The 11,413-nt window shown below is 43.6% G+C and overlaps 1 protein-coding gene across 1 annotated transcript; it reads right to left on the reverse strand.

Annotated features, from left to right (window-relative positions):
- Positions 1–171: 171 nt before the first annotated feature.
- Positions 172–9,471, reverse strand: LOC115023096 (rho GTPase-activating protein 30). The gene is given in 15 exon segments (XM_029454248.1): positions 172–2,156; positions 2,837–3,240; positions 3,242–3,397; positions 4,216–4,415; positions 4,499–5,239; positions 5,465–5,536; positions 5,673–5,770; positions 5,986–6,148; positions 6,229–6,347; positions 6,634–6,741; positions 7,128–7,210; positions 7,301–7,445; positions 7,570–7,672; positions 8,507–8,873; positions 9,411–9,471. Coding segments are annotated over 14 exon segments (3,873 nt in total). The 5' UTR covers positions 8,595–8,873; positions 9,411–9,471; the 3' UTR covers positions 172–763.
- Positions 9,472–11,413: the final 1,942 nt, after the last annotated feature.

The raw sequence follows: 11,413 nt of genomic DNA on the forward strand, positions 1-11,413 counted from the left end.
TTTGTAGTTTTTATCTTTTATCAAACATGTAAAAATCAAAGATCAGCTAAATATCTGAAGATGTAAGTTAAAAGTCAGTAATATATTAATATAATAATAAGGCAATTGATGTCTTGACTGTCACTTTTGTTCTATATGTGATACTTGTTCAAATAATAAGAATGACAGACATCTTGGAAACATCTTTTTATTCACATAATCCAAAATGTGTTTTGCAGATATTATAATTCCCATGAATGATTCGATTCAACATCCCCGCTCTTCTGAATCTTTAACCATACACTTGCCAGCCGTTTAATTACACATGCACTGTATACAATTACAAAGTATTGCATAATTAGACGACGAGTGCAAACGAGAGTGAGCTGGAGTTAATCGCTTTCATTTGTACTTTTAAAGTTCTGGGTTATGCATGTAATGTTTAATCCTCAACATGTTTCAGCAGCACTACACCTTTAATCCCACCTCTGGGAGGCAGCACAACTACAGCTATTCATTTATAAGCTTCCTGATGGGGTGTAATTGCGTCGTCCCTGGTCCCAGTCTCCCCGTTTCATTTGCTCAGCTCTTTACGGTTATCTGACTAATAAAGGGAAATAAATCCTCCTCTGAAAAATATTTTTTAAAAACCTGACTGCGCATCAAGTGTGTGCGTGTTGGATAAACCATCTAAACATCTTCAGCAGACTTACAATAACACAGCCCTTTCATGCTGCACGTAGAAAAAATAGTTTGTACAGTCAAATCACTATACAGACAACCTTCACTGGACTTCATTGCCCCGGTCCCTCTGCCTCTCCTTCTCCTTCTCGCAATCCTTCTCTTTTCCTCGCCTGAGGGTTGCTATGGCAACAGCCTCATCAAAACACATGCTGATCGGACTGTTTCTGCTCGTGTCTCTTGTGGCACTTTCGTCCCCATCCCTCCTCTTCTCCCTCTCTCCGTCTCCGGCGTGGACCACGTCCTGCTCCGTCGGGACCCTCGGCGTGTCTCCCCCCCCTCTGTCGGCGTCTCTTCTCTCTCTCTGCTGCTGATGCTGGCGGATTGACAGAGCGGTGATCTTGCAGTGCTGCGGCTTCGGAGGCACGACCGGCACCGCTCTTACTTGGTAAACCCTCAGGTGTTTGGAGGTGACCAGCTTCCTTCCTACTCCTCCTTGGCCGCTGCCCTCTTTCGATTCGTCCCTCTCACACCTGACCTCTTCACGCTGTTTATCTGCACCGGGCTGCGCTTGACGTCGCTCATCGGCTCTCTCTTTGTCAGTGTTCTCCTTTTCTTTCTCTCCTGAAGCCTCTTCTTCTCTCTCGTGGTGCTGTGCTTTGGTATTGACGGCATGCTTCCCTTGAGTTGCTTCTTCTAGTTCACTTGTCTTTGGTAAGTTTGTCTCTTTTTCCTCAAACTCTTGCCGCCTCTCTGGATCTGTGAGCTTTCCTTCAGTCGCCTCCAACACCTCCACTCTAACTTCTGTCTCGTTTGTGTTTCCTTTGTCAACTTCCACCATTTGCTCTCCTGAAATCTTCGCTACCTGCTCTTCCTCCTTTCCAACTTCAACATCTTCCATCGCATCTCCCTCCCCAGCAACTCCATCGCTTGCATCCTTTTTCTCGGCCTGCTTTCCTTCCTCATCCTCTATAACTTCACATGAACCATCTTCAAGTTCAACCCAAATGTCCCTGCTTGTCTCACAAATTGCACTCTTCTGCTCTCCTCCACCTCGCTGCGTCTGTTCTCGATGTGCTTCTTCAGCCATCACTTCATTGCCCTCCTCAGTGGTTTCTTCCCACATGTTCTCATCCCTTTCTTTTATACATGTGTCCTCCGTCTCTTTGCACACCTCCCTGTCCTCTCCCTCATCACGGTCTCTCTCCTTCGTCGGCTGCTCTGTTGCCCTCGCAGAAATGTCTCTGAACTCCTCTGAAGAAACGTCATCGGTTTCTTTTTGTGTTGCACAAGGAACTTCATGACAAGGTGGATAATCACTGGGAAGATCGTCAAACATGTCCGCCTCCTCCCCGACCTTCATGTCGGCCACATCGCACGAGTCATCGTCGCTGGGCGGTGGAAAGTCAAAGCAGCAGTGTGTCAATGCCTCTGCAGTGAGAGGTTGTTCTTTGTCACTTTCAGTATCCTTCATGACATCTTCCTCGGTCGCTTCGCTGCAGATGGACGAGAGATAGAAAGATTTCAGAAAGAGATATCTTGCTTTGCATTTCAGTCAGTTTGGACTTTAATAAAGTCGGTTGTGTTTTAGTTTTAAACACAGTGTGGATGAGGTCTAGTTTGTGCATATTGCTTTATTTATGCCAATGTTTGCAGAATCTTTCTATGGTTATAAGATCTTTCAAATGATTGTAATGGCTCACTGATACTAACCATTTATAAAACTTTGTTGTTGGTGTTGTATGTTACTTTCGCAGGTAGCAGTTAGCGTGTGTTTTTAATCCTTAAATAATTACACAGTCTGGCTTAAACATGCATCAATCTTCTTTCTTTTTTGGCCACTTGGGGGGCGGCACAACAAGCTGTAATATGTATATGACATATTATCACTTTCTTAACTTGTTAGCAAACAGTTGCCTCATCCGGCATATCTGGCTCTTCAGCTGCTAAATTATTCTCAATGTTCACCTGCAAACTTCTTCCTGCTCCGTGAATTTACTGAAAGACGCTAAAATGTAATCATGTGTGGCATCATCACTACACGTCACACCTTTCACAGTACATGTCGTTATCTAACCCATCGTTAAGTGGTCAGTTACGCCCCGTCACTGCATGATAACTGAGATAACAGCTTTGTTATACATCTTTTTAAATATCAAAGAGGAACCAGTTTCACCTTTGCCTATTGTTTTCCAGTCGCTCTCGTCCCCGGTGATCTTCCTCGTCCTTCTGTGTGATCTCCTTTCCTTCGTCTTTCCCGTCCACCTGCTCCACAGCTCCAGCAGTTGAGTCTTCACATGCAGAGAATCCAAGCGGTCCGTTCTCAGAGCTCTGTGATCGACGAGCTCCATCGAGAGTGCAACCTCTCTGTGTATCAGTGATTGTTTCAAAGGGCAAATTGTTTAAAAAGAAATCAGCCGGAAGGCTTTTAACAAACATGTTCTCGTCGTCATCACTACTGTAATCGTTATCATCACTGTCGTCCGCTGCGGCCTCCTCTTCAGAGCAGGAGTCCTCCGATACGAGGATGGGGGAGGTCAGGTAAGGCAGGCTGAGGGATTTAGTGTGTCGGTTGTGTAAAGTCGAGGCTGAGCGGCCTGTGTGGGTTTAACTGGCTCTGGGTTTGTGTTGCCGGGCCCGGCTGCAGGTCTGTCTGCAGCTCTGCAGGATGAGCTTGCTCCATAACTTCATACTCATCGTCCGAGTGACCAGGAGGTTCGACGGAGAACTCGTTCACCTGAGAGGTAAAGAGAAGACAGGAAGTGGAAGACTTTACTCTTAAATTCTTTTAAATGAAGTTACTGCTGATGTAACACTCTGTAACAATGCAGCTTCACAATACAAGCATGAAGTAGTCACAGGAAATGCAATGTGTTTGTCGGGACACTGACCGCTATCAATCAAACATGTGTCTACAAAACAAGACTTTTTAAATATGGCAGGGTCAATGGAAGAGTCAGGAGCGGCCACAGTGAGCTGAGGAAGCCAAATACTTTCACCTTGATGTTTGCAGACTCATGTCACGTGCAGCATAATGATCTGATGGATCATGGTTGCTCACAGAAAGATGGGAAAAGGCCAATTATTGCCTGACTTTATTTAGTGCTGCAGGGATGTTTTGCAGGCCGATCTTCCAGGTTGGTTCCCTCGACAAAGAGCCAATGGGATTGTTCCATTATATTTTGGATTATTGCAGAAAATAATCTCTGTGGCAAACAAACATTTTGTGATACTTACACGTTTCCTTCAGCAAGATAATCTTCACCACTGCTTTTGTGATTTTTGAAGCTTAGATGCAATCGGTAACAAAAAAAGCTAACTTTAGGTTATGAACGAACGACATCCAACCAAAAACCCATTGACTTTGAGATGAGGAAACTGGTAGTATAGTTTAATTTGCTACCCCCAGTATTGCAGGGACCTGTAGTGTTAAACCACATGTGCTGTCCCCACCAGTAAATAGGATGTCAACCAAATCAACCAGGACTGAAATCTTAAGGATTGCTGCTTTACATACAGTTCAGACCTCGTCTGTACGGATGAAGCGACACACACCTGGTACGAGACGCTGCAGTCCATGTGATCCAGGTCCATTTGGTCCAGGAATTCAAAGTTATCTTGAACGTAGCCGGACATCTCCTGGTCGTCCTCCTCCACTTCGGTGGAGTTGAGGACGTCAGAATCATCAAACACACAATCATCAGCACGCTGAGTCGCCTCTGGCTCACAATCCGTAGGTGTTGCTCCTTTCATATCTGTAAATGAAGCAAACAATCATTATTTATTAAAGTGGTGTAAACTAAATAAACTCTTATGGTTATGAAACAGAAGGAGTTACCCATGTATTCATCATCGTCGGCATTATCTTCCTCAGCGTCTGATGTCAGGCTTTTGTCTCGTTGCTCCGTGGACGCAGCTCGACGCGCCACCACCAGCTTCCATCTACACACTTCTCTGACCTCCTCCTCTTCCTCCTCTTTCTTTCCTTCGCCTTCTTCCTCCACGCAACCACCTGCCACCGTATTCACTTCTGCATCCACAACTTCCCCCCCGTCTGCCACATTCCCACTGTGCTTTCTCTCCTCCTTCGCCTCAACCTTTTTGCTTGCTTCCACTTTCCTGTCCATGACCCGGCTCTCCCTCCTCTCCACCTTCTCTCCCCCTTCCTTAGCTTCCACCCTGTCCCCTCCATCCTTATCCCTGCGGTGGATGAGCCTGTCGCCTCCACCCCCTTGCAGCACCCCTAATGCCAGGTTAGAGGTGATGTGCAGGGGCACAGTCACCATGGTGGGCCCCGTGATGTGCATGGCTGCTCTTCGGCCTACTTTAGTTGTGAGTCCCGGGGATCTGGACTGTAGCGTCTCGCTGCCTGTGACTCCTTCGGGGTCAAGGGAAGTGTAGGTGCCCTGCGTCCCCGCACCCCCGCTTACTAACCCCGTTCCCCTGCGGTAGGTTACAGCATATTCACTTCCACCTATCGCACCGGCGGACGCCGTGAGCTCGGCGCCAGAGTGGGGGGACGGAGTGACGAGGGGAGACACGCTGGTGGAAGGAAGGCGCTGGGCCGAGCGTACGGAGCCTGGAATGAAACACACAGATAAGTCCTGAGGCAAAGTGTAATCTGATCCAAAGTACTGCGTGCTGTCCAAATATTTGGACAAATTGTATTTTGCTGCTTTGGAAACTTTGTTCTTGAATTGAATTTAAATTTGAATTTGAGTTAAACATTTGTTTTTCCAATCGTTGAAATATTTATTTATCGTTCTGACAAAATCAGTGGGGAAGTGTGTGACGAGAGCAGCACCTTCACTCGGCCCGGGCGAGATGCTGAGCGAGTCCATGCTTCTTGCTGGTCTCAGAGTAGGACTCTCTTTCTCTGAAACAAAGAACCGATTGTTGAAGACAAAATATATGAAAGCGGGGCGAGAAACAAAGTACACAGGAAGTTTTAACCTTCTGTGTCCCTTTCCCCTGCACACATGTGTAAAGTTAAATAAGAGCTTCATCGTTACCTTTGGTTGAGTGTTTGTGTCTCCGTCGTGGGTCGGGAAATCGTCCTCCGATGTTGAAGATGGACATCCACCTCCTGCCTTTCAGAGATCCTTTCCTCCTGAACGAGATTCAATGAAGTCAATCATGCAAACATTATTCCACCACGAATATTGAACACTTAAGTCACGCCTAACATGAGGTTCTCTGTTTGGTAAATGCCACTTTCATAAATCTGTTTATTTACGATGAACCTGCTGATAATTGTTGACCTTTGACCTCTGCATTAAAAACCGTCAACCAGATCCGCCATAATACATCAATGAGTCGACTTACTTGTCAGTGCCTTCAATGATAGCGTGGTAAGGTATTATGGGTTGAGGACCGTCTCCTGGACAGATGCTACCAAAGTGCGGGACATGCTGAAACCCTTCCTCCTGACTGTGATTGGGTATGGCTGACGGGGAGGGGAGGGACTTCCTTCTCTCACCGGATCCACCTGAATACGGCAGAGGTAAGTCAGTGTCAGTGTTGCACAGCTGAGTGTGTTTCAGTCTTATTGTCAGGCTGGTGTGTTACCTTGGTCAGGAAACAGCTGAGGGACGTGTGTGAGGATGAACTCCACGACGATGGACTGAACCCTGACCTCCATGAAGGCCGCTGTACCGTTAAATCCAGATGTCTCAATGTCCTTTGACCTTAACATACACATTAATTGATTAATTGATTGATTGATTGTTAGGAAGGAAGGGATGAAAGGATGAATGAATGCTGGAGAAGATGAAGAAGGAAGGAGGGAAGGTGGAGGGGAAACATTTAAAGTGGAAAATTAAGAAGAAATTCATCTTATAATTATCTAATTATCTTGATTCATTACATTTTAATGATGTAAAACAAACATCTTGTGTATATTTTCCAGCAGGACAGACTGTGGCTCAATATAAACAGCTTATGTATTATTACGTATATACAACATGAGCAAACCTTAGCAGATTGGGGGCCCAGACGATTGCCAAGTTCCTGCAGTGCATGTTGGTCTCTGAGCAATATGAGGCCATTTTGACAAGATGGCGCATCAGAAACTCCAGAGTCCTGGTGGCAAGAAAGTGAAGCGTTAAATTCTCAGGGAAAATCCAAATAAAAGCCTTCAAAAAATGTGAATTGGCTAAATACTATATTTCTATGTTGATGACTTTGTTTCTTACTTTACCAACCAACATGTTATCAAACGACAAACGGCTTCAACAAGGAAGTCGTGGATCTAACGGTAGAGCCCTGAAGTCTACGTCTGCAGGAAGTGGACAAAGTGGATGCCCCAAGTTTTCCTAGATAATGTGGACTTGGATGGTGTGTCCGCAGAGAACTATATATATATATATATATATATATATATACCGCCTCCTGCTTCCTCGAGGCAGAACAGACTTGTTTGTATGTAGTTGTGAAAGCTGCATGATATTAATAAAAGAGGACTGCACCTGTAATGTGGTGCTGGTAGTTCTTTCAGCACATCTCTGATCTTTACCAGCCTCTCCTCCTCCAGCTGGATGGCCACAGCCTCCTGTGATACACACACGTGTGTTTGAATCAATCACCTTTATTCCAATTTACTTGTTGGAAATCTGGACATATTCTGAGTCCAGCTACTCACAGCAAACTTGTCGTACAGCTGGTATGTGAGCAGAGGGTTGGGCAGCTCTCTGAAATAAGCTTTACACAGAGAGCTGATGCAGTGGATGTCCTGCAGGTACAGATCCTTGTTCAGATCTGGATTCCCGTCGCTCTCAAACTCCCCCCTGGTTGTATGCACACATAGATTCACGTTAGAGTATACGAAACGTACACCTTTACAGATGTAGGTTCAAAGAGAGGCCCACAGCTACACACACACACACACACACACACACACACACATATTACCTCAGTTTCTGTATGTTGGACGACACTCCAGACAACCTGTAGATACCATCCACAACGCCATTCTTCTCAACAAACTCACTGCAGTATTGCAAAACCTGAGGAACTGTGGGACATAGAGAATTAATGACATGAATAATAACACAACAATGGACACATTCAGTTTCTATGTACTTTGACTGCATGTTTCATATCGTTTATGACACAAAGACACCTTCACACTGATACCTCTTTACTAATTCTCCTCACTCTTTATTCTTGCGCTATAATCAGGTCAAAATTCCAATTATGGCCAAAAGTAAAGACATTCCCGTCAGCCTCAGCTGTACGCACATTAGCATGCTAACATGCTAACATGCTAACATGCTATGATCGTGGACAGGGTGAACATGTTACATGCTTAACATCAACATGTCATTGAGAGAATGTTAACATGCTGCAGGCTCTTGTTACTACATAAAGGAAAATGAAAAGTCTTTATGAATATTAAAGGGTAGGATGGACTGTTCTCCTAAAGGGAAATGAAATCGTAGCAAACCTCACAATATAAAATGAGCGTCAGTTACTCTCTTGAACATTTGTTGCTGTTCATTTTCTTTTAAATGTTCTTTAAAAAAAAGTATAAGAAACCATCATTTTAAAAACACGATAATGTTCTGAACTAATAATAACTGTCAGAAAGTTGCCGACCATCATTCCTGTGAAGCGGCTCTCTTACCAAGTGTACGTGACATTTACAGGATGTCACTTGTGGTTTTGAAACATTCACAAAAAGCGCTTTAAGTAACGGCAGATTATTGAAGACGTCCATCCAGAGCTGTTCACACACTGTTATATCATCAGTGTCTCTGGTGGGACAGCACTGCTATTTATCTGCAGGTTGTATTTGAATGTGACTGCCATGAAGAAAATGGTTACAGGACAAAGTTAGTTCACTCACTCTCTTGACAGGAGGCGGTCAGGTGATCCAGCAGATCACATCCAAACACCTTGTCTTTGTTCCCTCCTTTTCTCCGGATTTTCCGCATCTCTTCCTGTCTGCTGTTTCAGCTCACATTCAGACCGGCCCGAGCTGCTCTGTTCAGACTGACTGACTGTCTGTGCGGCTGCTGGATGTGTTGCCCAACTCGGTTAATGTGACACTGACTCTGAAGAGGCGGCGCACATTTCACAGATTTGACCGTGCTGCTGCTGCTTCCTTAGTTTCAGTGCATGTTGTCGGGTGCAGGTTGTTTCCTCTTTAAGCTGCGTTGCATTGGAGTTGATATGTGAAAGCTGGAGTGTTAGGACACACTTTATCTTCCACCCTGCAGAGAAACACAAATAAGAAACGTTTCTTTGTGCAAACACCAGCTTCAGACCACAATCTCTCCCAACATTCAAACAACAAATTGCACTGAATCCTCAGCGTGCATATGCGGCTCTCCACTTCCCCCTGATGCACTCAATTTATTTTCGAATGAAAGGCCACACCCTTGCCTCCGTACTTCTCCTATTCAGTGAAGCGAGCCTCTAAATGTTTCACTGTAATCACACCATAATATCTCTGTGCCGGTGGATCCACATAAACCTCCACCCTGAGGACTCAGCTCAGTACAGGCCCGGTCTGTCCTCCCAGCCCACATGTCACGGCCATTACGGCCCCTTGTTTCACTTCAGCGGAAGTCAAGCACTCTTTAGGCCCGAGCATAGAGACTCATACAAACATTCAAACTCTCTACCCACCCCCTGCATCTCCCTGACACCTGCCACTGCTCTACTTTTCTCCATCATCTCTCTCTATACGTCCACTTTCAGTGTAGAAACGTGAGGAAATAAAAAGGTTACAAAGCAAGTGTTCCTACCTTCACTCTGCATCGGCACACAAGTAGCAGCATAAAACGATGACGCAAGTAACCACTAAACTTCCCCTGTTAACTTCCTGAGTGTGTCTCCTTCTCTTGCTGCCTTCTCTCTGTATGCGGCCCACGGTTTCTCCGCCTCTGCTGATTTAGTAGGGAAATAAGTTTGGTGTATCTGTACAATGCATCTATTTATCTTTATGTGCCGTGTTTGTCTCTGTGTAGACTGTTCTTCGTGTACTTCTCACCATGACAGCACGAAATAGACAGTAAATGTGCGTTTAGGACAAATTCAACTCATTTCCTTTGAACTTTGTCAGTTGTGCATCAAAGCTGCATGACAATATGATCCCCCACAAACTAAAGCACCACACAAGACCTCAGTGAGGGCTGTAGTAGTACCGCAAAGGCTCTACAAGTACTAGTACAATCACCCCGAGTTACTTCAACTTGCTCCAAACTTCAACAAAGTATAATAACTATCCTGAAAACACAGAAATCAGACCACAACACAAACTCAAACTACCACAAATGTAACCATAAATTACCAAACAGTAACACACAATCACTCGATTTTACTGCAAATAACCACAAAGTATATTACAAAGTACCGCAAACACCAAATTAATATATAAAGCCATAGAGCCACAGAGACCATCCATCACCTGAACCCAAAGTACCAAGAGCTTCCATAAAGTATTACAAAGGAACGCAAAAATACTAATAATAAGTATAAAGTAGCATAAAATGGAAATGCTCAAAAATTCAGCTTCAGCACAGTACTAAATGCACTTAGTTATATTCCACGATTGTGTTGTGTAAGACATTTTAACATGTTATTGCAAAAACAATAACAAAATAGTGTGATAATGTGGTATACCTGGGCTCTGTGTGGTAGTTTGTGGCTTCACCTGTTGCCTGGTCCGTATCCTGGAGAGACGTTATGAATCCAACCTCCTAATGAAGTGTTTATAAGTTGTCACAAATGGCTTTATTAATGGTTAATAAATAATTCACCAATGTTTTATACAGCCATTATAAGCCATTAATAAGAGCAACCATTGGATTCCCAGGTTGTGAAAATCCCATTTGGCTTGTGTTTATACTTTCTATAGATCGGCTAATGCAGATATGTTGTTAATCCATCAATACATGTTTGTGGGTTTCAGATGTTTCTAATATGCCATTAAAAAATGGATTTTGGTCCAAATACTGCAGAGGGTCAGTCCCTTGTTAGTGTCTTTTAAACAATAAATAATCTAATAATTTAAATAATCTTATGCATGGCTTATAACTGATGCATTAGTAATAGCCTGCAGCATTATTAAATTAAATTAAATTAAATTATAAGAGTTATAAGCCATTTGTTCCAACATATAAACCTCTTATAAAGCTTATTACTATAAAGTGGTACAGAAAAATGCATTGCATGTGTGTTTCTCCCTCACACACAGACATGTTTCTACATATTAGCATTAATACTCGTGACCTCGGTGAGTTCTATATCTTGATATAAGCTTATTAATGACATATTGATGATATTTGAGACGTCAACATCAAGTTATGGGAATTATCTTTTAATGCTTGGGAACTATTTTAGGTTTAGTATTGATTTATAATTACAAGGAAAACAAAATATATCTTGGTATATTAGCAACTTTGTCATATTTGCAAATATCTTTAGTCGCCTGAATTCAGCGAGTGAGTTCTGACTTCCGCAGCTGGGGTCACAGTGCGCATGTCGACAGACATTTACGGTAATACGTAAGTGACGTTGCGACGGTAAGTTCGTTTTGGATACCATTACGTCCCTAAGTAAGGAATGACTGTAAACTAACAACCCCGTTAAAGTAAAATAAATAAATAAATATAAACATTTTCTAACTTGTGTTCATTTCATATAGCAGAAGGTGTTGAAGTATGTCAGTAAATGTTTTTTATTTATCTTTATTAATGCTATTAAAGCAGAGTGGGAGTGAGACCGCCCGTCCGAACTGCGGGGTGCT

The sequence above is a fragment of the Cottoperca gobio genome, chromosome 17 (assembly GCF_900634415.1).
Source record: "Cottoperca gobio chromosome 17, fCotGob3.1, whole genome shotgun sequence".
Lineage (NCBI taxonomy): Eukaryota > Metazoa > Chordata > Actinopteri > Perciformes > Bovichtidae > Cottoperca > Cottoperca gobio.